This window comes from Vicia villosa, linkage group LG2 (assembly GCF_029867415.1).
Source record: "Vicia villosa cultivar HV-30 ecotype Madison, WI linkage group LG2, Vvil1.0, whole genome shotgun sequence".
In the NCBI taxonomy this organism is placed as follows: domain Eukaryota; kingdom Viridiplantae; phylum Streptophyta; class Magnoliopsida; order Fabales; family Fabaceae; genus Vicia; species Vicia villosa.
In genome coordinates this window covers 229,860,855-229,888,430 of record NC_081181.1, presented here as the reverse complement: position 1 = coordinate 229,888,430, position 27,576 = coordinate 229,860,855, and the positions used below count along the sequence as shown (strand labels likewise).

Here is a 27,576-nt window from a genome sequence, read left to right as displayed (position 1 = left end):
GGAGATTTTGGTTCTTCTCCAATATTTCCAATTGACATCTTCTCATTACTCTGCATATTTTCCTCCTCAATAATCTGCTTATTATTCTCCTCATTATTCTGCCTACTATTTTCCTCCTTTGAATTTGTAGTTTCCAAATCCATACTCTCATCGTGTTCACTGATTTGAATCGGATCAGCCTGTTTTCCTTTGTCTGTTGGATTTCCAGATTCTGTAGCAGGAGCTTTTCCATTTGAAAGAAGCTGAAAATTACAACCTTCCTTAAAATGCCCAAATCTGCCGCACTTTAAACATAGAAGGTGTAAACCTTCATACTCAATCTTATAATGTCTACCTTTGATTGCAAACATATCCAGTAACGGTTTTGAGAGGTCGACTTGAACACACAGCCGAGCGTACTTACCCCCTTTCTTTATTTAGCGTATTTCTATCCATCTTGACAGCATTTCCAATTTGATTGCCAATGAAAGTAAGGATTCTCGCGTCGTAGTATTCAATCGGCAGGCCTGACACGCGCACCCACACAGCAACTTGTTCAATAGCGTCGCTTGTCGGACAAAAGTTTGGTTTCCATTCCCTCACAGAGAGGTAATGATCATAGATAAGCCAAGGACCTTCCATTAGAGCAGTATACTGATCCTGTTCATTGGTGAAAGAAACAAGAAAATACTCTTGCCCTAGATCCACTATACTCAGACATCCATTTCTAGCCCACAATTGATTCAACCCGTTTTCAAGTGCTTTATAACCGATTCTCTTCCCCAGCATTTTGACAATCACGCCTTTTTCCAAGGGATAGAAATTCGCCTTTCCTCTTCTTCAGATAAAATGATTTCAGGACACTCATAGTCGCCAAACTTGTGTTCTTCGATTTGCAGATCTCCCCACAAGTCCATTTTCTCTGTTTCGTTGACTTGTGTTTCCAAGCCTTCTCGCCCCTTTGAAGTTTCTCCGGTAACCATTTCTTTGTACGAAATCGCAGTTTTTCCATTATCTTTCACCTTCTTTGTGCTGCGATCCAATTGATCTTCCTCCTCTGAATCGTTGACTTTTTTCGTGCTTCTTTCTTGCAGATCTAACTCTGCCGTACTTTTGCCCAAATCAGCTTGGTTGCTTACGAACCCTAGCAGAGGGTTCAGATCACTCATTTTTTCTGTTGTCGTTTTATTTTTTATTCTGCTTTAATTTTGCCGGGATGGATTGATGATAGAAAGATATGCTTTTCTTTTATGTCCTTAACTCTTGTTTTTTAAAAAAATTTATTTAAATAAAAAAACTTATTGAGTTATTTTTAATTTAAAAAATAAAATAAAATAGACAAACATTTTATTTTTTTGGAGAATAATAATATTTTAAAATTGTAACAAGTAACAACTACAAAAATTTGAACTATACCGGCTCCATCCATGTTCTTTGACATGAGTCCCATAAACCCTAGAAATTCGGAGCAAAGGGTTTATGCAAAACTGACATACATTAACAGTTTCAAATTCTGTTTCTTCCATCACAAGCATCAAACACCACCATCACCATGAAACTTCTCAGAACAATCTTCATCCAGCATATCCACAAACGCCACCGTTTCCTCAACCCCAAATGCCTATTTTCATCTCCATTTTCAAACTCTTCTTTAACACCACCACCACCAGAGGAGACAGAAACCCTACATTCCAATAGTAGAAACCAATCCACCAACAGTTGGAGCATATACGGCAATGTAGTCGCGAAGCAGAGAATCAGCGATCACAGCGATGAAGATGAAGAAACCGAGGATGAAAAACCAAGTGAGAGTGGAAATGGGACCATGATGAATTTGAAGAATAGAAGCATAGTTAGGACGAGGACGACGGCGGCGAAGAGAGGTACTGGGAAGGTGAAAACTCAGTGGGTTTGTTATGATTGTGGGTATACTGCAGGACAATGGTGGGGGACTTGTCCTTCTTGTAGCATGGTTGGGACAATGAAGGAGTTTCATGAAGCGAAAGTTAGTGATGCTGTTGATAGTAGTAAGCTTAGAAGTGGTTTATCGGTTTCTGAAGATGCTATGAGAACTTGGCTACCGCAGAGGGCTGATCAGTTGCAACCGGTTAAATTGAGTGAAGTTAACAGTGGATTCAATGAGAAGGGTTGGCGATTTCCTTTGTAAGTTTCTGTTCTTTATAATGGTGTTGTGTTTTATATTTGGAATTTTGTGGTTTTTGATCATTTAGTGATTAATTGCTATTTGGAGCTTTTAGGGTTGATTGAAATTTTGATGGACTAATCTTGAGGATTTTGAGAGTATTTACTAATCGACTAGGGAATCTTTGGAAAATAGTAGAGTACATGAGTTGGACTTGATTATAATACTATGCCTCGGTTGTTCTCTTTGTTATCAGGTCTGGCCCTTTTGGAGATGAAGTTTCTATTGTGCTCGGTGGTGGTCTTGTACCAGGTTAGGTCCAATTTTCTTGTTTTCCGTTTTTCCTTAACTATGTTTGTTTGTTTTTTGGGTACGACTAATACAAAAAGAGTTAATGCATTTGGTGACTGATCTTACTGAATGGATCGTTATTGAGCACTGTTTCTGTTCCTTTTCTTCTCCTTCTCAATCAGCATGATATTTGAGTGTTCATAAAAATGCCTTCAGATGTAAAACTCGCTATATTGTACGGGACAAAGTATTGGACGGTAAAAAAAAAACAACCTGAGAATAAAATAAGCTTAGCATATATGAGAATGATGCGTTGAATGTGTGGAAAGATTAGACAAGACATGACTAAGAATGGCAACATTAGAGTGAGAGCAAGGATAGCTCCTATTGTAGAAAAGATAGTGGTAGCCAGACTTAGGTGGGGTTTGGGCTCGTGGAGCAAAAACTTGTAGATTAAAAGAAATTATTAAGAAAGACATAAAGATTAATGAGTTTGATAGATATATGATATATGGCAAAATATTATGACGCCGTTTGATCCATGAAGCTGATCCTATTTAGTGGGGTAACACTTGATTGTTGTTGTATAAAAATGCTTCCAGCTGCCTGTTTGAGAAGTTGTAATATCTTCCTTAATTCAAGTTTATTTGATGTTTTGGCACATAATAATTTTTTTTCATGGGTAATTAATATACTATCGTGGTTTTGAAGGCTCTTTGAATTTAGTTAGTGGTGATCCCGGTGTTGGGAAGAGTACACTGTTGTTGCAGGTATGCATTATTTTTTCAGAATTCTGATGATCAATCTTCTTCGAATGGATTTGCAAACTGTCTTTAATGCTTGGTTTATTCGCAATGTTGAATCGGAAGATGGCAGCATTGATAGCAGGAGGCAATGGCAGTGACGGCGAGGCCTGTCCAGTTGTATATGTCTCTGGTGAAGAGGTTTGCTTTTAATAACCCTCATGTATTTTGCATTGCGAATAGCAATAGTCATTCAATTCATGGATCTTAAAGGTGGATAATGTAGTTTAGATTTTGATCTCCAACATTCTTTTAGGACTATGGCCATCTGACTTAGTGTGTTTTCTGTTTCATCATTTTCAGAGTCTTCAGCAAATTGGTCATAGAGCAAATCGCCTTGGAATTAAATCTGATATTTATTTGTATTCAAGTACTGATATTGAGGTATTCTCATGGATTCTCTTTAATTGGTTTGATGTGCCACTTTCTTGCTTTTTTACTTATTTTAACTCATATTTTTATCATAAAGTTATTATCTTGCAGTATATAGGAGTTTGCTCCCACATAATGTTGTTCTGTAATTGACCGGCATGGAGCATTATGTAAAGAAGTCTCAATAATTGTCTTCTTTTTTATTGCTCATTTTACATGGTGTCAGGACATATTAAGGATAGCTCAGTCTCTCCCCATTCGAGCTCTAGTTGTTGATTCAATACAAACTGTTTATTTGAAAGGAATAGTAGGAAGTGCTGGAGGGATTATGCAGGTTCTGAATCTACCTTATTTAATTTACCTTTTAGTTTCTCAGTGAAATCAAATGCTGGTTATTGGTGCATGACTTTGTATGCGTGTGTGGCAGGTGAAAGAATGTACTTCAGCTTTGATGCGATTTGCTAAAACGACTAACATCCCAGTACTTTTGGTGAGCAATAGCCTCTATCAATCTTATGATTGTATCTATTTACATAGTGTCTTGTTTTGCGTCATATCTACTTTTTTTAAAGACAATAGTGGACATTTCCATCTTGACCTACCAAAGATTTAATCCCCTAAATCATCAACATCAATTCAAATGTGCTAGTATGGTAAAAGTTGAAATGTTTTTCTGTGAGTCTAAAAGAGCCAGGTCATGTGATTGGAGTTGCTTGTCTGTACTTCATTTATAATTTTTTCGTGGGCATGTATCTCAATATAATATGGCCTTTATATTTGTTAGTAGCATTCTTGATAATCTTTTGATTTTTTTTTACTTTTTCATTCCATGTTTCAGATTGGGCATGTAACGAAATCTGGAGAGATAGCCGGGCCTCGTGTTCTGGAGCATATTGTTGATGTTGTCTTGTACTTGGAAGTTGGTACCTTGTTACATTCATCTTTCTTTGGGTAGTCAGTGCAGATGATTTGTGCCTATGAGGCTATTATTATAGTTTTATCATGACACATTCAGATTCAGATAATGAAAAATTAATAAGGGTCACTTATTTTCAGTTTAGATGAGTTTCAACAAATATTTGCTAAATCGCGTTATAATATGGGAGAAATATCCCTGGTGATGTTCAAAGAAGACTATTGTTATCTTTTTTAAAGATCCCTTTTTAAATTCTTTCTTTGCAATTTTGATGCCAACTTCCTCAAACAGTGATGAAATAATATTAGAAGACATAACAAAAAAGTCACAATCATAATGAGTTGAAAGATGGTGATATATAGTGGAACTTCTCCAATGGTTTTTTTAAAAATAATTGATATTTGTTTTTATGATATTTAAACTAAAATCTGACAGCTTTGCTTATAAGGCATTGCATTTTACGTGTATGTTTCTTATAGTTTGATTCTTGGATGTCATTACCATTTTCTCCTTTCTAATTGCTTATAATTAATGCATAGGGTGAGAGGTTCACTTCATATCGAATGCTCCGCGCTGTGAAAAACCGGTTTGGATCCACTGATGAGGTATATGCCAGGACTAGTTTCCATTCAATTAAGGAACAATTACTGATAATTACTACTCTGTTTATATTAAGATTTATAAAAAACTATCTATTCGTAATACTCTTGATATCTGTACAGCGTGTAATAGCATGGATTTGTTGCTCTATTCTTATAGTATATGTGTATTAATATTTTTTATGATGCCTAATAATTTTGAGAATGTGGATATATCAACTTGTGTACGGGACTGAAACTTAAAATAACATTTATTTTAAAGGATTTTACATGTCAAACTTTTCCAAGTTGCTCTCAAAAAAAAAAAGGAAAAGAAACCGCATAAACAATTACTCTTTATGTAATATTATGACAATTTGTTAACAGCATTTATGCTTCGATTTCTTTTCTTTTCTTTAATCAGGATTATATGAGAAAATTGATGTTTGATCTGTCTTGTCTTTGATTTTTGTGAACAGCTTGGAGTTTTTGAGATGTCAGAATCAGGATTTCAGGCTGTTTCCAATGCCACTGAAATGTTTCTCACTGAACAAGACCCTGATTCAGATGTTTTAGTTGGGTTAGCTTTTACCGTAATCATGGATGGTTCAAGAACTTTCATAATTGAAGTTCAGGTAATTTTTTAATTATCATTGTATAAAAGATAATGGTGATGATTTTTGGCATAATGGTTTGATAGAATTAGGTAGAAGAGAAAGAATTGAAAGAAACTCTCATTGTATTATCTGATTGAACAATGATACAAGGGGCTACTATATATAGCCATGTGATCCTAACAGAATAGCTGTGAGGAATGTAACAAACTAACAGCTCATCATAACAAGCTGACAGCTCAACATAACAGAATAGAAAGATAAAGGAAATAGCATATATTGTAAACTACTCTATTAGTCCCCCTTAGAAGCTGCTGGCAGGTTTCCCAAGGTAGTTTTATCCCACACACGCAGCTTGGAACGAAGAGGTACATACTTGGCAGCAGACAGGGGCTTGGTGAGAATATCAGCCCATTGGTCTTGAGCTGGTACATGAACACCAGTCAGATTTTTATTGAGTACTTTCTCTCGCAGAAAGAAGATGTCAAGCTCCATATGCTTAGTCCTGTTGTGGAGAATAGGATTGTGAGCCAAAGTAACAGTGCTCAAGTTATCACACAAAATCTTAGGAACTTGAGGGGAATAATGGAGTTCCTTAAGCAAGGACTGAATCCAAATGAGTTCAGCAGCTAGCTGAGCCATACTGCGATATTTTGCTTCAGCACTGGACCTTGCAACAAGTTGTTGCTTCTTGGACCACTAAGAAACAGCATTAGGACCAAGGTATATACAGGCCCCTGAAGTGGATCTCCTATCATCAGGGTCTGATGCCCAGTCTGCATCACAGAACCCTAGCAACTGCATTGGTTGCTGAATGGCTGAATAAGAAGACCATGGTGTAGAGTACCACTTAGGTACCTTAAGATTCTTTTAACAGCCTTCCAATGATCCTCTAAAGGATTGGACAAAAACTGACAGACTTTGTTGACTGAAAAAGAAATCTCTGGCCTAGTCAAGGTAGCATATTGAAGGGCACCAACCACAGACCTAAACTGAGTAGGATCATCAACTGTAGTAGACCCAACCTTGGACAATTTACTACTAGAGACCATAGGGGTAGGCATGCCATTGGCATTCAACATATTAAGCCTTGAAAGCAAATTTGTGATGTACTTAGTTTGAGATAGGAGAAGAGAACCATTGGAGAAGTGAGTCACTTGAATCCCTAGAAAATAATCAAGTTGTCCCAGCTGTTTGAGAGAGAATCTGTCATTGAGATGCTTGATCAAGGAAGCTATAAAAGGAGCAGAACTACCCGTGATGATGATATCATCAACATAAACCAGAATTAGAATCTGAAGTTTACCTTGATGCAGCAAAAACAAGCTAGGATCACATCTACTAGCCTTAAAACCAAGTTGAACCAAGGCACTCTTGAGCTTATCAAACCAGGCCCTAGGAGCCTGTTTTAAGCCATAAATAGCCTTATTTAACTTGCAAACAAGAGTTCTGTCAGCAACTTCAAAACCAGGGGGGCTGTTGCATAAAGACTTCCTCTTCAAGAATGCCATTGAGGAAGGCATTGTTAACATCAATCTGCTGCAATGGCCACCTGTTTGTAACAGCAATAGAAAGGACAATTCTCACAGTGACAGGTTTAATGACAGGAGAAAAGGTCTCTTGAAAATCACTACCAGCCTTTTGATGAAACCCTTTAGCCACTAATCTGGCTTTATACCTGTTTATGGAACCATCAGGGTTCTCCTTAGTCCTGAACACCCATTTACAGCCGATAGGCTTCCTTCCAGCAGGAGCTTTCACCAAAGTCCAGGTCTGATTTCTCAGCAGTGCCTGATGTTCTTCCTTCATGGCCTGAAACCAGTTAGGAGCAGCCAAGGCTTGCTTAACTGATGTAGGTTCAAGGTGGGCTAATAATAGAGTAGGGTGAAGTCTAGGGAGAGTGATTCCTCTTTTGGCTCTAGTTTGCATAGGGTGGATGTTTTGAGGATGAATGGAAGGTAAAGCTGTGGCAGCAGGATTGGAGATAGGGCTAGGGCTAGGGGAAGGTCCAACTGAAGGAGAGAAATATGAAGAAGAGGGAGAAAGAGTACTAGCTTCAGCTGGATCAGAGAGAATGAGGGCAGGAGAGGAAGAAGGAGAAGAGGTTATGGGAATGGCTGTTAGAGGTTGAGGGATAGGCTGCTGACCAGAAGAAGAAGAGTTGTTAGAGGGAGCAGCAGAGGAAGATGAAGAAGGCATGGGAGAAACATGAGGAACATTGGGACTGCCAGGCTGAGTAAAAGCAGAATTTGAGGAAGAAGAAGTAAGACTAGGAGTAGAGGGAGCAGAGGGAACAGGTGGAAAACTGAGAGAGGGAGAGGAGGAGGATGCTGAATTAGGAAGAGAGAAAGATTTAGAAGGAGAAAATAATGTGGAATAAGGAAAATTTGCTTCATGGAAAACAACATCCTTGGAAATAAAAATACGGCCATCTGAAGCAAGACATTTATAACCTTTATGAGAGGTAGAGTATCCAAGGAAAATACACAATTGAGATCTAAAATCAAGCTTATGAGAGTTATAGGGACGAAGAAAGGGATAGCAAGCACATCCAAAGACTTTAAGAGTAGTATAGTTAGGGGTTTTATGAAGCAGTTTGAAATAAGGTGAGACATTATCAAGGGTAGGAGTAGGTATTCTGTTGATGAGATATGCAGCTGTGACAAAGGCATGATCCCAGAATTTTATGGGAAGAGTAGACTGGGCAAGGAGTGTGAGACCAGTCTCAACAATGTGCCTGTGCTTACGTTCAACAAGACCATTTTGGTGATGTGTATGGGGACAAGTAAATCTATGAACAATCCCCAAATCTGTGAGATATTTGGTAAGAGGCCTAAACTCACCTCCCCCATCAGTTTGGACACATTTAATGGGACAGTTGAACTGAAGTTCGACCATTTTCTTAAACTGAAGAAACTGAACCATGGTGTCAGACTTAAGTTTGAGAGGAAAAACCCAAACAAACCTAGAGAAGGCATCAACACATGTTAGGAAGTAGGTATAACCACTGGAAGACTGCATAGGGGCAGGACCCCAGAGATCACACACAACCAGCTCAAAAGGATGAGAGTAAACTGTGGTAGATAAGGAAGAAGGAAGTCTATGAGACTTGCCAATGCAGCAAGCATGACATAACTCTGCAGGGGGTTTAGATGGAATGGACAGATTACACAGTTTAAAAATTTCAGTAAGAGCATGATGGTTGGGGTGTCCCAGCCTAGTATGCCAAAGCACATATTTATTGGATGCAATAGATGTTGCTTTATTAGAGTGTGAGGAAGATAAAACAGTACTGGCAGTAGCAGAGTTTAGAGAAGGATTGAAAAAGGAACTTGTAACATTATAATTGCAAGATTCATTACAAGGAGACAAATGATTTGTAGTATGATTGTCAACTGATTCAGTACAATGAGATATAGAATCTATAGAATCTGTCCTATATGGAGTATTACAATTGTATGTTGCAGGATAACTATAGCTAGAACTATAAGAGGAAAGAGACTTGGACAAAGGAGGAGCAGCAGGATTGGAGAATTTATAGAGGCCATCAGCACCAACAAGACCACTGAGTAAGACTTCAGAAGTAGCCTGAGATTTGACAACACAAAACTTAGGATGAAATTCAAAAAATACAGCATTATCTTGAGCAAATTTGCTCACACTCATAAGATTTTTGGTGATGTGAGGGACATGTAAGAGATTTCTAAGGGTGAGAGATAGGTGAGGTTTGTGAGGTAAGGGAAAAGACATAGATCCTACATAGTTGATGGACAAACCTTGGCCGTTACCTATGAAGACTTGTTCAGTTCCAGGCACAGAGGCAAAATCAGACACATTAGAGGCATCAGGAGTAACATGATGAGAAGCTCCTGAGTCAGGATACCACCACTGGTTTGCACTGCTAGCTTCAGTACCTGCATAAAAGGCCTGTGGTGCAGAAGATCTGGGAGGTGCAGCTCTGGGAGAAGCATAAGCAAGCTGCACAGGATAAACTGCACGAGGAGCCACAAGGAACGGATTGAAGGAAGCTCGCTGATGTGGATAACTGGCACCACTGGAATTTGCATAACGATAGTAGCATACTGAAGCATCATGACCAGGTTTGTGACAGATCTGACACGTGGATTTCCCAAAACGACCTCCACCACGGCCAAAACGACCACCACCGCGACCAGAACGACCACCACGTGCGCCATAGGAGTGATTTTCAGCATTAGCGGTAACATGACTCGTTCCTTGAGGAAACGCCTTCGAGACGACTTGATCAGAAGCGACCGGAGCCGGAGAAGGTGTTGCCTGAGTGAGATTGACCGTCGCCGTTGCCGGTTCTGCAATCGCAGCTTTGCGATGCTTCTCCAATCGCGACTCATGAGCAAGCAAGGAAGACTCCAATTCTTCCAAGGAACTAATGTCATCTTTGCTATTGACGGCGGCGACGATAGAATCATAATCCTCAGGTAGCGAATCAAGAACAATCTCAATTAGGTTACGAAGAGGAACAGGATCACCGATGGAGGTTAGCGACTCACTGATCTCTCGTGAACGCGTCATAAGCTCAGTAATCGTTAGTGAACCCTTCGTAAGGCGTCGGAGTTCTGAACGGAGTTGACGAGCCTTGGTGGAGAGAAGAACATCAAAGTAGCGATGAACTTTTGTCCAAACCTGCCACGCGTGCTTGCATTCAACGAGCTTAGGTAGAAGAGCATCGGAGATGGTAGAGAGAAGCCAGATGCAGATGAGAGCATCCTGTTGCTCCCACTCAAGAAACGCACTGTGAGATGCAGGATCTGAGGGAGACGGTGGCGGAATCACCGGAACAGTAACAAAGCGTTGAAGACGATGGCCACGGACGACGCCATCAATCTGCTGCTTCCACTGTTTGAAATTCTTGTCGTCAAGCTTAACAGAAATTAGGTGAGAAAGCTTCACCTAAGAGGAAGGGAATAAAGGTTCCATGGATCGAAAAAAAAACTTAAGCTCTCGATACCATGATAGAATTAGGTAGAAGAGAAAGAATTGAAAGAAACTCTCATTGTATTATCTGATTGAACAATGATACAAGGGGCTACTATATATAGCCATGTGATCCTAACAGAATAGCTGTGAGGAATGTAACAAACTAACAGCTCATCATAACAAGCTGACAGCTCAGCATAACAGAATAGAAAGATAGAGGAAATAGGATATATTGTAAACTACTCTATTATGGTTTGAGTTGTTGTCATGTGACAATGTCAAGGGTGCGAGTCATAAATTCAGCCTCTTGCAAACTCAATGCAAGACTACTTATACTAGACCCACTATGGGTTTGACTCTTCCATGAAGCTTTCCATGGTGGGAGTTTTATAGCATTAAGTGGCCTACTATTTATGTTACAATAAAACCTTGTCTTATTTTAAATAATTTATAGGCAAAATCTTTAGAATTTTGTTGTTCTATGCTGTAATATTTTAAAATCATCTGTTAAGAAAGCTTAAGTTTTTATCATCTCAAGCATCTTTGTGATTTACGGGGTTGATGTATAGTTATACAAAAAGCAATAAGAGGTCAAGTTCTCTAGGGATTTTGTTTTTTATTGGACAATTTTCTCACGAGACGTGACCAAGGTAGACGTCCAGTTCTCTAGGGATTTTGTTTTTTATTGGACAATTTTCTCATGAGACGTGACTATCATCGTATCACTACCACCCTTGCCATTAGTTGTGGATACATCACAGGCCTGTGTCAGAACTTATCTGTACTCAAGCTTGGCTTCCGTATATGGTAGCAAGGCCTTTGTAGAAACCTTACTTTGAATTTGCGATTATGTAACTATCTCTGCATATAATATTAATTCTTCTCTGAGGTTCTCCTTTAAAGAAATTACTTAGACTAATTTTCAATTTTTTTTTTTTCAAATTTACTTTGCAGGCACTCTGCCTTTCTCAGTCCCCGGTGGCAGGGTCAACTTCAAAAGTGGTTAATGGAGTTGACTCAAATAGAGCTAACATGATCAAATGTGTAAGTTATTGTTTTTTATTTTTAATCTTTTATTGCCTGGACAACTGTACTCTATGGTTAATATTTTTTCATTTATCAATGAAAAAATTTACGAAAGGAATAATTGAGGGGATACTGATTTTCTTGTTTAAAATATAAGCTGCTGCATTGGAACTTGTTCAGTTCTGCATTAATTATTTCCCTGTTCCTTAATCTGCAGGTTCTTATAAAGCAAGCAGGTCTTCATATCCCTGTAAGTGTAAGTTAATTAGTAAATTTGATTTATTGTGTTGGAAATTTTGCCCTCGTTGTGATCCACCTCTAGCCGCCTTATTGCAGCCTTTAGATTGCCATTGCAACCCCCAATACCTTCATTGTGTTGTGTGAAGGCGTGAATTTGGTCCCATAATGCCTAAAGATATGACTTGTGTAGTGTTTATAAAACTTTGGCAGCCTTCATTTTACAAGCTGGTTTTGTAAAGGTTGAGTTAGGTTCAACTCAAATTCTAAGATATCCTTACAAGTCATTATTCCTCTCGATGTATTTCTTGAAAGTGGTTTCACATGTTTCTGTTTCACTGCAATATATTCATAGAAGAGTGCTAGAAACACTCTTTTCAAAACTCACTCTTTTCAAAACTCACTCTTTTATTATGTAAAATCCATGTGGATCCCACTATTTTAAGATATCCTTCAAGTTCATTGTTCCCCTCTCAAATGTATTTCTTGAGAGTGAGTTTCACATGTTTCAGTTTCACTCCAATATATTCATAGAAGTTTGCTAGGAAAACTCTATTTAAAATTCAATCTTATCAGGAAAAGTTCATGTGAATCCCATTGATGTAGGATATCCTGACAAGTTTGTTGTTCCTCTCTCAATGTATTTCTTGAGAGTGGGTTTCACATGTTTCTGTTTTACTCTAATATATCCATATAGGTGCTAGGAAGTAGTAACACTCTCTTTTTAAAAGTTTCTCTTATTAAGTGAAACCTATTTGGGTCCTACTATTTCTGTTAGGGGGACTTGGGTGAGCAATTGATTGTGACCGTTCCGCAGTATAGGGAATGGAGGTGAGGTTGAGAGGGTATCTTGAGGAAAGAATTAGCAGTTAGATATGAATAGAGAGCAGTAGCTTCTCTATAGGAGCCGAGCTCCGGTCAGAATCAGGGTCGTACTCCCTTTCTGTAGTTTTTCATTGACATCTTAATAAACGATCAGTTCCCCTCTTTCATATTATTCCATTTGTTGTTGATTTTCTACTGTTCCGTTTCTGGGTTCTTAACATAAATTTGCACTAAAACATACAATAATACAAATTCTGCACCCGCAACATTCAATTCAAAATTCTAATTAACCATTCAATCCAAAAAAAGGCATTCTCCAAACTTTTTATTTTCTAAAGTAGTTATCTGCCATGTTCATGTCTCTTTTATGCTTAAAATATAACTGGTGGGAATATATTTTCTTTTTATATTTGTATTCTTGTTCTTACATTGTATTTCCTTGTGTTTTCTTTGTACAACAGTCTGTGCATTTGAATGTTGTTAGTGGATTGACATTGACTGAGACTGCTGGAGATCTTGCAATAGCAGCTGCAATTTGCAGCAGGTCGGTATTCTAATTTGTTTGAAATGGTACTGTAGTATGTAGATTGAGGGGGTTATGGTTTATCTTTCAAACTCCTTATCTGGAAAATAAGTTTACTAGGACTATTACATGCACGCCTTCTTTTCCAATATAATATTCTATATCTACTGTTTCATTTAGTTATGGTGTTTTTTTTTTTTGTTCCAGTTTCTTGGAGTACCCTATTCCAAAGGGCATTGCATTCATTGGTGAAATTGGTCTTAGCGGAGAGCTTCGCACGGTGAGCTTGTTCTTGCTGTTATTAGATGTTCGGTCGCTACTATAATATTTAATTATAAAGACAAGTTTCATGTCCTCAATATTATATCTGATATTTATACTATAGGGTTTAATGATGTGAAAGTGTGTTACGGCTAAGTCAAGTATTTTACTGCATCACCTTCACTGTGCATCAGAGGTTGTGATATAACTGTGGACCAAATTATTGCTAAAGGCTAAACCTGGGTCCGAAAAATACATTACAAATTACTGCTAAAGGCTAAACCTGGTTCCGAAAAATGCATTACAAATTACTGCTAAAGGCTAAACCTGGTTCCGAAAAATATTTTACAAATTACTGCTAAAGGCTAAACCTGGTTCCGAAAAATACTTTACAAATTACTGCTAAAGGCTAAACCTGGTTCCAAAAAATACTTTACAAATCTTTTTTCGCATACGAAAAACTAATAAGAGGAAATAACTACTGGGAAGCATACATTGGATCTGTTTAAACAGAGGAATTTTAGATGTGGCGAGTTTTCGTGCTTTTAGAACCATTTTTTGTTTCAAGCCAAATTGTAACACTTTCTTTTGTTTATATATTTATTTTATTGAGCCTTAGTCTGGTTATTTGATTATTTAATGATGCAGGTTCCTAGAATCGACAAAAGAGTACACGCATTGGCAAAGTTGGGTTACAAAACCTGTGTAGTACCAAAGCAAGCAGTAAAAGCTTTAGGAACTGAAGGTCTAGAAAATATTAAAATAGTAGGTTGCAAGAATCTGAAGGAGTTTATCAATGTCGTATTCAGCAGATAAAGAAAATTAAATTAAAACAAGTTGCTAATGTTGTGCAGATCTCTCTTTGTTTTGTAAGATGTACAATTTGACACTTTCCGAAGTTTGTAAATATAGATATACCTATAGTTTTGGTTGTCTTGTGTCAATTATGTAATTTGATGTTACAAGCATTAAATTTGCTAAAGTAACTTGCCATTTTAATGGCATTATTATAATTTATAACTATGACTTAACACACTTTCATCTACTTTTGATATGTGTTCTGTTCATCCTGCTTTTGCTTCTTCAGAGTGTTGTTGAGGATTCACAAAACTGGGCTGATGGGTGGAGGAAAGCAACCTCGCCCACATCCGGTCTGTTATCACAACTCTCTTCTGGCCCTCATTTATAAGCTACACAAACAAAATAACATTTTCATTTATGGTAAACTAATGATATAACACCGATACAATGGCGCTCCTATACAAAGCAAAAACAAAGCATAATGCAGAAAAAAGATGTCAAATATGTTGTTCAGTTGAAATAAAGGAGTATCTGCTATTTCGTCAAACTCACTGTTAGTCTTAGCAGACACAATGTGGTGGCATGTGAAAATCTACAATCTGTAGCTTAAGCTTAACCATGTGTTCCACTGTGATACTAAACACTATGTTAATGTCATTATCAAAGAGTCACAGTAACTTACATGAAATGGAATGTAACAATTTCTGCCATTAACTGGACCAACTGTGAAGCCTGTGTATCCCGCCATTGCACCATGAACGGCACTTTGAGCAAGTAAGGTGCAAAACACATTATCAGATGCATTACTTGGAATAGCACGGATCATGTAAGTAGGATCTGCAACACAATATTTTTTTTTCATTTTAGTTCACTGCATTTTGTTCTTCAATTAATAATACAAATACAGCTCCAAATAAAGAACTCACCAATATACTTCAGATTTATAGTCATTTTCTTATTTCTTGCAAAGTGATCCTACAGTAGAAACAAACATTTTAATGTAAAACAAACACTAAGAAACTTCTACTGTAAGGGAAAACTTTGAGATTTCTTACCTTAATTTTCAGAGATAACCAAAGACCAACATCATGAAACAAGTCATCTGAAGCAGCATCTGGCCTATTCTTATTAGATTTGTCACTAGGAAGAATTAGCTCCTGACCTGCACCTTCAGCTATTACTATAACCATGTGTCCTTGTTCTCTCAATCTTTTCTCAATGAACTCCAATACTCCTCCTGGTCCCTCAAGGTAAAACGGTGATTCTGGAATCAAACAACAGTCCACATCTCGGCTCGCAAGAGTCGCATACATGGCTATAAATCCTGCATCAATATGCCACCATAACAACTAACAATATGAGTACTGAACAGTGTTCAAAAACCAAGCTGAACAGTTCCGTTCAACTGGTTGAACCGGAATTGAACTGTGATCCTTCATAAGAATGAATGAAGCTTACCACTGCAACGCCCCATTAACTTCACAACACCGATACCATTCTCAGCACTCTCTGCTTCAACATGAGCAGAATTAATGGCTCTTTGTGCCTCTTCAACAGCAGTGTCAAAACCAATTGACTTGTCAATAACCTGATTCAGATACAGAACAACATTTTTCAGTATAATTGCATAACAGGAATATAGAACTTTTACATATAACGGAAAAGCATCCTTACAGGGATATCATTATCAATAGTTTTCGGAATTCCAACCACCGCAACTTTCAATCCTCGTCTTCTAATTTCCTGAGTACATAACCAAATTTTGTGATGTAAGTAAAGTTTGACAGATAATTGTTTCAGTTAGAGATCGAACTCAAATGTTTCTATCGATTCGACCATAATAAAACTCGTTAACCACTTGAGTCTAACCAATCCATTCCCATAATATATTATAAAAATCAATCAAACTACATCAATTAATCACTACCTCAAAAATCAAAGCTGCTTCATTTTGAGTTCCAAATCCTCCGAGTATATAAACCTGATTAATGCCTCGATCCTGAATGCTGTCAACAATCTTTGACGTATCATGTCCTCCATACGATGTCTTCAAAATGGTTCCACCGCGTTTGTGGATATCATTGACAATCTTTGGTGTTAAAGGAATTGTATTTCTCGAGTAGAAACCTCTATATCCTCCCTACATTTAACCAAACCGCTACAATCTAGATCAACTTTTCATGAAACAAAATCTAGAAAATTGAGCACTGTCGTATAAATTACACATACCTCAATTCCCAAAACTTTGTGCACTCCATACATATGGTATAATCCACAAACTAATTCTCTTATCACTGTATTTAAACCAGGACAAAGACCACCACATGTAACAATACAAGCATACACTTCCCTTGAATCAAAATACACCTGTAATACATTCACTTCATATTATATATATGTGCAAGGCGATGTTTTAATTTCGATCAAACGAAAAAAGACAAATTAACCTTTTGAGCAGGTCCAGCGCGTCGAAAAAGGGTCCCTCTTGGACTATTTTTATGAACTACTATCTATAAAAAAAGGAAACAATTTCGAATTATTAACTCAAAACACCGAAAGAATAGTAGAATTGCATAGAGGATTAGAAACAGAAACAAATGTTACAAAACGACTTACCTGCTGCGCAACGGTATCATCCGTATTCACATAATATTGTCTGCAAACATGAATTAAAACAGGTTAATCACTGAATCAAACTTTCCAATTAAGGTAGGAAATTGATTGAAAACAGCTTATGGACATGTGTTACTATAAAATCATCACTGAAATGGTAATCACACAAAATAAGGCTAAGCAAATGATTTGAATGAAATTGATCACATACTTGACAACTGCATAAGAAGGATTATCTTGTAATGGGTCAGGATATGTCTGCATGATCAACCAGAAGCAGAAAAAATCAAGAAGAACATATATATCCATTCAAACAACAAAGATTTATGAGAGAATTAAACCAAACATGATTAGAATCAGTGATGAAAAAGAGAAAGAGTTAGAACAACATACAGGAAGATCAGGGATGTAATCAGACAAGTGAGGAACATCCTCAAGTGTGGAGTCAGAGACATAGGAAGTTGCAGAATCTAGCATGGTGTTCTTTTTCCGTAGTTTTCACCCAGTTCTTCAACTATCTTTACTTTTCCTACCAAAAACACACTCACATGTAACTATATATATATATATATATATATATATATATATGTATACATATATATATATATATGTATACATATATATATATACATATATATATATATATATACATATATATATATATATATACATATATATATATATATATATACATATATATATATATATACATATATATATATATACATATATATATATATATATATACATATATATATATATATACATATATATATATATACATATATATATATATATATATATACATATATATATATACATATATATATATATATACATATATATATATATATATATATATATATATATATATATATATATATATATATATATATATATATATATATATATATATATATATATATATATATATATATATATATATATATATATATATATATATATATATATATATATATATATATATATATATATATATAAAAGAGGCATAGTTATTGCCGTATGAAATAAAACAATACTTAATTAACTGAATCATGTGGCGGGTTTTACATTGGGACCAACTGAATTTCCATAGCTAAAATTGTTGACTCTGAATGATAATTAAATTATTATTATTATTTATTTAAAAATGTCAACTATTTTTTTTATATTAATACATTAATATAAATAATTTTTGCCTACATAGATAACTCTGAACCAACAATTTACATTCATTTTACTCGATTAACATTTATCATGCATGATTTTTTCTTAAACTTTTTCACAAAAGTATTTGTTCATAAAGTTATTCCTTTGATTTATTACTAACATCATAAGGAGGTTTAACCTTTAATTAAGTTGAAAAGCCAACAAATTATCAATGGTTTATAGGGACAACTTATTTTAAAAACTAATCACAGATCAAAACTTTATGTTTGTTATTGCTTTTTTTTATAAAAAAAAATATTGCAAGAAAAAATGTCTTTGTTTCTTTGTTCCATTTTGAGAATATTGCGTTATCACTTTCACTTTTTCTTTGTATGCTCAATTTTCAATAGTTTATACTTTATAGGTGCCATAAGGTTCATTGGCCTAAACCATCACCCTAACCAAATGTGTTATATGCAAAAGAAAGCAACCATTTAGTTATTTTTAAGTGTATTACCAATTTTCCTTTTTCATGGTCATTGTTTCTTTCTTCATTTTTGCATCAAGCATTGTTCAGCCATCACACTCAAAGAAAGTGTTGCGCCACACCACTCACATGCTTTCATTTTTTTTTTCTTCTTTCTATTCTTGTTGAATATATTAATAATTTTTTATTTTATTTTAAACATAATTTAATCAGCATTTAATAATAATAATAGTAATGAAAAAATAACAGTTTAAAGTTAATAAAAATATGTACAGTTAATTAGAGACAACAATTTTAAATAATTTTGTAGAGTGATAATGGATCCCTTTATTTTGTCTTTTTTTCAAAAAAGAATTTATAGTGTTACATAATTTTATTTTAAAAAAATTATAAATTTTTTCCATAAAATTTCAAATAAAAATTTGAGTTGAGTAATTATTTTTAAAATGTTGTTTTAGATATTTTATTATTTTATTGAAAAAAAAATTAGATATCAAAATTTTAAAAAATCTCTTAATTTTGAAATTATTTTAAACAATTTTTCATAAAAATTATTTTTGAGATATAATTTTTTGAAAAAATTGCGATCTCGCCTAATATTTTAATCTTCAATAATGTATGTTTACGTTATAAGATGTCAAAATTAATCTTTCAGTTTTAAAAATAAAACGAATATTAAAAATTTTGTAATATTTTTAAAACGGTTTATTAAAATCCATTTTTAAAAATGAAAAGAAAAAATTTATTTTTTTAAAGCTCAATACCTTTACTATATAATTAACTATCAAACACAAAATTTGATTTTAAAAACTTTTAATTTTGTTTTAATTTAATTTTCTTATTTTAATAAACATTAGAGATGGTTTTGTTATTTTTGAGCAATCCTCGTATGTTACGGGGCGACATTAATGTTGAAGATGAAGATTCATCTGCCTTAACTATTTTACAAGCACAAGTATTGTTTTCTAATGGTCAATAATATCATTCCTATGTACTAACTAAAATTCAATAGAGGGTGAGAGGGACATAAGATATTACGACATTAAAACAGTCTGGAAGCTTAAAGTTCCTAAATAGATCAGATCTTTCATTTAGATGTTGAAGCATAATAGCCTGGTCATAAATAAGTGGCTTCATCAAAGGAATTTTAAGGATCCTTACTACTCTGAATGCCAAGGCCTCATTGAAACCATTTTCCCTGCAATTCGAGACTGCGAGGCTACCAAGAGTGCGTGGATTCCTTAAGTGGCTCCTGGGCATAAGATTCTTTTCCAATCTTAACTTTTGCTTGATTGATATTAATTTGCAGGAAAATTTTGGGCGATGAGGATAATACAATTGGCAAGCTATACGGGCTACCATATGTTAGGTGATAATATGGATTATGATTGTCTAAAAAAGTGCATGTGTGTGCATATTCCCTGTGCAAGGGCATGGAAACTTAGAGGCCCTAATAGAGGTATATTACACATTTAATGGCGATGGCTAGCTCATGACGGTGAATAGCCATGTACGGTGGTTTTTGAGGCTGTTTAAGGAGCCAACTCAGGTGAGGTGAGAGGCATTGTTGTTAGCCGACGCTGCTAGGTTGCATGTGAGAGGTTATAGTGATGTTTCTAGGGCTACTCAAAGCGGAGTGTTCTCCGAGAAGTGTTTGAATGTGTGTAAGTAAGTGTTACTTCAGAGTCGTCCCCTTTTCCTTTGAAGGATGGGGTATTTATAGGAATTCCTTATTCATAGGATTTTCTTGGAAAAAGTCGCAACCTACCTAGTCAAAAGGTGGACTATAGAATTCATGTTCCCAAGGGATACGTGAGTCAGTAACTGTCTTGACTTTTCCATCATCCAAGACACATCTTATCTCACGTTTCTTCTCCTTAAGGGCGAGGAAAACGCAAGGGCGAGGCAGTACCTCCCTTTAAGCGTCCTCGCATCATCGCCTTTTCCTAGGGCGGTCCCAAATTGTCGTCCTTGGCAAGGTTATTTCCAAATATTACATTATATAGTCCCTTAGACACAAGTCCTTCGGAAGAGGGCGAAGTATTTTTTTACCTTTGGTTAACGAGAGTATTCCGAGGACTGGCATTTTCCCTTATGAGACTTTTGTCGGTCTTCAAGAATTCAGGCTTTCACGACAACTATGTGTCTTGTCTAACGCGCCATTCAAACATTATATCGAGTAGTTCGATCGGGAACGCTGAGTCCCTCTAGCAAATTGTTAATCTTTTAGGAGGGACTTCCATCAAGTCCTATAGCAAGACTTAACACTAAGTCTCCAGGATTGATATAGGTCGCACCCATTTAAGCATGATTTGTATGACTCGGTCCCGCCCGAGGAAACTCTAAGTCCCTCGGGAAGATTGTTAATCTTTTAAGCAAGACTTCCATCGAGACCTCTAGCAAGACTTGACACTAAGTCAATGGGGCTTGATATATGTTGTGCCCAATTAGCAATTAGGCATGGCTTCTATGCCTTGGTTCCACCCGAGGAAACTCTAAGTCCTTCGGGAGGGTTGTTAATCTCTTAGGTTGGACTTCCATCGAGCCCTCTAGTAAGATTTTGCACTAAGTCTCAAGGGCTTGATATAGGTTGCGCCCATCCAAGCATGATTTGTATGCCTTGGTCTTACCCAAGGAAACTCTACGTCCCTTTGGAGGGTTGTTAATCTCTTAGGCAGGGCTTCCATTAGCTCTATAGCAAGACTTGACACTAAGTATCTGGGGCTTGATCAGGTCGCGTCCATTTAGGCATGATTTGTATGCCTCGTTATCGCCTAAGGAATTATAAGTCCCTCGATTGTGTTGTTAATATTTTAGGCGGGACTTCCATCGGGCCCTCTAGCAAGACTTGACACTAAGTCTTCGGAGCTTGATATAGGTCACACCTATTTTGGCATGAATTGTAAGCCTCGGTCCCGCCCGAGGAAACTCTAAGTCCCTTTGGCGGGTTATTTGAAATGAACTGTATTCATATCGCCCTTGGGTGCGGAAAGAATCCTTTGATGGGAGTCCATTGTTCATGTATTGCCTTAGTGGCCGACAAAAATCCTTCTATGAAGGTCTATCACAGTATTGTAGCGAGGGGCAGCAAGGGCTTTCTAGTGAAAATCCAACATATGTGATTGCCTCGAGGGGCGGCAAAGATTTTCCTATGGTGGGTGATAGTGAAAAAATATTTTAAAATAATAAATAGTGAGCAAAGATTTTAAATATTTAAATAAAGATTTAAAATACATATGTTATTAATTTAAAATATTTATTATTTAAAATCTTTGCCTCTAGTGAAAATTCATACATTTATTAGTTAAAATATTTTAAATGTATGTATGAATTTTTTTTTAGATTGTTTTATTTTATCATTTGTAATATAATTTGATAAAAAATAAACATTTCTATTAAAAAATTGATTTCACTAAATTGATGGTGACGGGGCGGAGATTGTAACACCCCAATTTTTATTTATTAATTATTTTATTTATTGTTTATTTTAATTAATTATTATATGATATAATAATTATTATTTATTTTTGGTTTTGTGGACATATGTGATATATATATGTGCTAGGTTATTGGATGTGAGAATGATAAAATGAGTAACTGAGCATAATAATAATAATTGGATGAGTAAAAGGTGGGGGTAAAAGTAAGTAAGCCCATTAGAAGAATTAAGTTGGTAAGAGTTTAACTAAAACAAGAAAATAGAAAGTTAGAGAGAGAAGTGAAGAAAAGAGGAAAAGAGGAGAAAGAAGAGAAAAGGAGAAGAGAAAAGAAGATAAGAGAATAGAAGAGGCAACCATAGAGGAAGATTTAATCTAAGGTAAGAGTGGTTTTTCATATAACTATGGGTTATATAATGTATGTGATCGGTAGTAATATGTGAAGGATTTGAGGATTTTCAATTTCTAGGTTTTGACTTGTTAGGCTTTGAATTGAATTCATAAAATTAATTATTTAATCATGTCTTATTGTTAGTAATTGATCCTATATGATGAACACATGTTATTATGCTTATATTTCCCGAACTATGGATGTTTGGGTGGGTTTATGGTGAAAAATTGTGTGAAATAGAATTTGTCTGAAACATAACTTTTCTGGTTTTTCGTGAGGCCGCTTAGCGCGGTCTGCTATGTGAAATTTTATATTTTTGTAAGCTGAACTGGATCTTGTATGCTATTAATTTATCATGAATTTTCTGAAATTTTATGAATATGTTTGGATGGCTTTTGAGGCAATTCTTTATATGAACATAATACTTGAATTTTGTGTATATGTATGTTGTGAATTGCAATTGGTTGAAATTAACATTGTTGAGCTTTGTTTGCTACATGTTAATTGTGATGTGTTGATTTGGTGAGTGCTATGAAAGTGTTTTTCATATGTGATTGATAACATGATATATGTATGTTTGTGCAAATGGTGAAGTGATGAAAGGTGTGATATATGCTTGTATAATTAAGATTTAGAGATGGTCTTAATTGCACAGAATTGTTAGTATTTACACATTTATCATTTGGTGGGAAATAGGCGATGTCCGTTAGTTTCTTGGAAACTAGTGACTTGTCCCAAACCTTGAAGATGAGTTTAGAGCTTATTTTGGTGGTTATTTGTCTTAGGGATGAACACGGTGATACCACTAATGATAACAATTGGTACCACATGCATATTACATTGAGCCGCATTGGAGCCACATATATCGATGTGAAATGTTATTTTGATGTGTTTGTGTGATAATTATGTGAATGGTACTTTAATGATAATTGTGATTTGATTACTTTGTTAACTTGAATTGTTGAGCTATGTTGTATATGTAAACATGTAAATTATGTGAAAAAGTGTTGAATACTTGAATGTATGAAGTGTGATGAATTCTATAAATGTATGTTGTTATGCATTGCTTATTATTATATATTTCTATAATGATATTAATTCCCATCCTTCTGATGGAATGATGTTTTGTACGACATCACTCAGGTACCGAGGAGTAGAGGTGCTTTGAATGCAAGGATTTAGTTGTGGAGCTATTCCGTTGTTTATCGTATTTTTAAGTAGTGAGTCATGCTCTGGTTATGTAACACGAGGAAACATTTGAACTCATGTTTGTTTGAGAGATATTTGTTGTACTATCTTTTATGTTATGGTGTATTGAGATTATGTGATGATTGGCCCTTAGAGCCTATGCTTTTATGCATGACTATCTATTATGAGACATTATTATTGGTATCATTTTTAAATAATTAATTATTCCGCTATGATGTGCATATGAAACATGAATTTAAATGAATGTTATTGTAGCAACCTGCCCTAAAAATTAAAGATTAGAGTCGCCACCTATTCTACCAAGGCGAATAGGAAACCTCGCGCAGTTGAGAGATCAGGGTAAGATACTATATTCAGGTCGAGGGAAGGTGTTACGCACCCTCAACCCTTTCCTATGGTTTGCATTATAAAGTCAAGGTTTATGGCTAAACATAAAGAAAAGTGACAGACAGTTAATAGGGTTAAAGCAAATATTATCACAATCAAAGGTTTATAATTGAGGAAACATAATCGGGACAAAATGAGATTTATGGGGGAGGGGACTCGCCTTGTTGCCAAGTGCCTACGTACCTCCTTATGGAGGATCAGAGTCTACGTAGTTCAGGAGAGGGTTGTACGCCTTAGGATTAGAATTCGATCTGAGATGGTTGAAAGTTTGCTTCAAGGCTTTTGAAATAGCCTATGATAAGTTAGGAATTTGAAAAGGTTTGTTTTGGAAGTGTTTTAGGCTTAGGGCGTACAACCTTGATTTTAGTTTGTACTATTAACCGCAATAATCGATTGATTCAATTACCATAGTTAAAAGATTAATAGTTGCATCATTACCAATTTTAATCTATTGATTCAATTATCACTAATAATGAATTATAGTATTTTTTTTAATAATTTTTATGGATTAATTTGTATCGTTACCCCTCGTAATCGATTGATTCGATTAAAAAGAACAACGAATTGGAATGAGAGAAATAAAAGGGTTAATCATCGCAACTAATAGAATAGTTGAAACCATTTAACCAAATAGAAATTAATTACATTTTAATTAAATAATATTTTAATTAAAATTATTATTGACCATAGCGATTAATCGATTTAATCGGAATGAACAACAAATTATGATTTTTAATATTAATATCATATATTAATTTTATTTATAAAAAATAATTATTATATATATAAATAAATATTTTAAAAAAGATTTAATTAAAATAAATATATTAATTAAAATAATTTTTAGTTTATTGAGATTATGATTCTGTGTGGCTAGGTTGAGGTTCATGGTATAGGGATTAGGTCTGAGTACGTTAGATCTAAAGAGTTGAAGATTCAGTGGCCAGATCCGAAGGATTATGGTGGAACTTAGGGTTACCAGCACATGGGATCACTAACAGACTTTGTTGTAAAAATAATATGGGAGTGAGGGATCGAACCCTCGTCCCTTCGTTACTCAATTTCGCCCCAAGCCAGTTCAACCAAACACGCTTCTTGTTTAATATACACATCCAAGTTATTAAATAAAAACAATAAAGCTAAAGGGAAATCACGCGCGCGAAATTTAAACTGCCCAGTGACACGAGGACACATCATCATCGTCCCCAACATACATGGGAATCTCTGCAACTTTTTGCTACGAATTGGCTAGGGTTGTATTCGTAGCAACCGCACCTGGAAAATAACGAACAGTACATAGGCACACATAAATACTTCGCACCTACTCTAAACGCTTCGTTTAGACCATGCAAAATCACCTGAACATTCGATTTCACCTAATTTTAACTCTTACGAAAAGCCCTAATCAAAACCCTAAAAACCTAACTCGGCCTCCAATGGCCGAATACGTTTCAGGCCCTTAAACTTTAATCCAATCATACAGAAACGATCACAACATCCATATCAATCATAATATGCAAGTAAATTATCATGAGCATGCGTGAATTATTGCAATCGAGCCAAATTTCAGAACCACGTACCTGGGCTTATATGGAGAAATTCTGGGGGTGTTGAAGCAGAGCAAGTATCCAGGTAGCTTCAGAATGATCCCACGAACCTTTTGCAATCCTTAGATCCTCTTGAAAGTCACGAATTCTACCAAACCGAATTCCAATTTCTTGGTGAAATTTTTCAGTTCTTGAACGTATGCCTCTTGCAGAATTCTCCACCCCTAATGCGTTGGCCTCTCCTCTCTACTTATAGAGGAATGATTTTAGGTTAATAAAATTGTCCAAAACCTTTTTGAATCTAATCTTGCAACTTTGGGAAATTTGATTTAAAACTTGATTGGAAGCTTTCTAATTTTGTCAAATATTATACAAATCCTTTCCTAATCAATTGTGCACGAAAATATTTTATAATTTTGACATAATTGTGAATTGGAATTAGTCAATATGAATCTTTTTCACATAATACTTGATTTTTAATTAATTATATTATTTTAAATCATTTGAATGAAATAAAAATCATATAAAAAATCAAATAAAAAGATAAAATTCGTGGCACTTGGTTTGGGTAACATAAGTGACTTGTGGACCAAGGTTGGATCATTAAAATATAGGCCCATTTGCAAAAAACTCCTATTTAAACCTCTTTTATTTCCCATTTTACCTCAAAAATCACCCAACTTTGACCAAGCATATCTCACTCAATTTTTAAGCTATGAGGGAGTTCTAGGACTTTTTGGAAACCTCAAGAGTTCTTCTATAAGCCACTTTGGAACATATTTTTTATTTGGAGCTTTTATCTTGATCATATCCTCTCTGACAAAAAAACTGCTTTTGAAGGATGCTTGAAAAGGACCTGTAATCTTTTGCATTGTACCTCTCAAATGAAGCATTTCTAGCCTTGGCTTGTGAGAGACAAAGTTGTAGAGAATCCAATTTCCTTCCAAAAAGGCTTTGAGTGGGGCATTTTTGATGTTCCATGTGAAAGTTATGGTCAGTCAAAGTTGAGTTGACTTTCTCCTATAAAAACCCTAATTTGAACCTTTTTGTATTTGTTCATCTCTGAGTTTCTACTGATAAATCATGATCAAATTTTGATCAAATGATGGATATATACCTCTATAATTGATGTTTGATCAATGATCAGAGGTTTGGACCATGCTTGGATTGTGATTGACTTTTAGGTTTAATCAGTTGACTGTGAATCTTGGAGTTTATTTGAGCAGGTAACTTTTGGTGTTGAGCCTTGACTTTTGTTATAGAGTTATCTTAGGTCATTATGAACCATAGAATCTTTGATTGAGAACCTTATTGATCTTTTCAAGAGAACCTCAAACCCTAGCCTCAGGAGACCCTTGACTTATGGAATATTGTTTGGATAGAACCCTAATTGTAGATGGGGTGAAGAAGGCAAATTTTGGGGTATGACAGTTATGAACATGACTAGATGCTTATATGTGTTGTATTTGTGTTATTTTTAATACACGTGATTCCCTTTTTGGTATGCATGCTAATTTACTCTGATTATGCAATATATTTGCCGTGGGGTTTAGAGGGTGTTACATTAGTGGTATCAGAGCATGGTCGACCAGTTGGCCAAGTTATTAATATGTTTATTTTCCTTTTGTATTCGATTTATTTTTGTGACACAATCGGTATTGTGTGTCTGATGTAGCTTGTTGGTTGTTAGACGATGGTTGCAAAGGTTGTCAAACTCGCGAGTTTACTCAAACTCGAAAAGAGTCCGTAGACTCGACTCACAGACTCAACCTACAAACTCGCACGAGTCTATGGAAAATCAAAATGACTTTCAAAAACCTTTAAGTGACACATACATGACACACGCATATATTTTTGAACTTGTAAATGTCTCATATATGACACACACATATATAATAGAACACCAATTAACATAAAAATTTAAGTTTCATACTCCATAATAAATTTCTTGATAAAAAACACGATAATAAAACAAAAAAAAAATAGAAAAGTATGTGGGTAAAGACTTAACGTACTAATTTCTTCTTAATT

At 35.4% G+C, this 27,576-nt stretch overlaps 2 protein-coding genes across 3 annotated transcripts; one reads left to right on the top strand and one right to left on the bottom strand.

Annotated features, from left to right (window-relative positions):
* The first annotated feature begins 1,399 nt into the window (after positions 1–1,399).
* Positions 1,400–14,455, top strand: LOC131654176 (uncharacterized). Of its 2 annotated transcripts, none has more exons than XM_058924599.1 (15): positions 1,400–2,142; positions 2,379–2,434; positions 3,125–3,183; positions 3,283–3,357; positions 3,520–3,600; positions 3,815–3,922; positions 4,016–4,078; positions 4,427–4,507; positions 5,044–5,109; positions 5,562–5,717; positions 11,607–11,696; positions 11,896–11,928; positions 13,202–13,284; positions 13,471–13,543; positions 14,173–14,455. In XM_058924599.1, exons 1-15 carry the CDS (start codon positions 1,532–1,534, stop codon positions 14,338–14,340), a joined length of 1,803 nt encoding a protein of 600 aa, XP_058780582.1. In that variant the 5' UTR covers positions 1,400–1,531; the 3' UTR covers positions 14,341–14,455. The 2 variants fall into 2 exon arrangements, with proteins under 2 accessions (XP_058780582.1, XP_058780581.1); XM_058924598.1 differs by having other exon boundaries at positions 11,896–11,934.
* On the bottom strand, positions 14,329–17,467 carry LOC131654177 (ATP-dependent 6-phosphofructokinase 7-like). Its single transcript, XM_058924600.1, has 12 exons — positions 17,332–17,467; positions 17,150–17,196; positions 16,942–16,981; positions 16,773–16,835; positions 16,555–16,692; positions 16,253–16,465; positions 16,000–16,068; positions 15,784–15,913; positions 15,381–15,649; positions 15,252–15,300; positions 15,008–15,162; positions 14,329–14,714 (listed from the first exon to the last, which is right to left on the bottom strand). Exons 1-12 carry the CDS (start codon positions 17,413–17,415, stop codon positions 14,589–14,591), a joined length of 1,383 nt encoding a protein of 460 aa, XP_058780583.1. The 5' UTR covers positions 17,416–17,467; the 3' UTR covers positions 14,329–14,588.
* Positions 17,468–27,576: the final 10,109 nt, after the last annotated feature.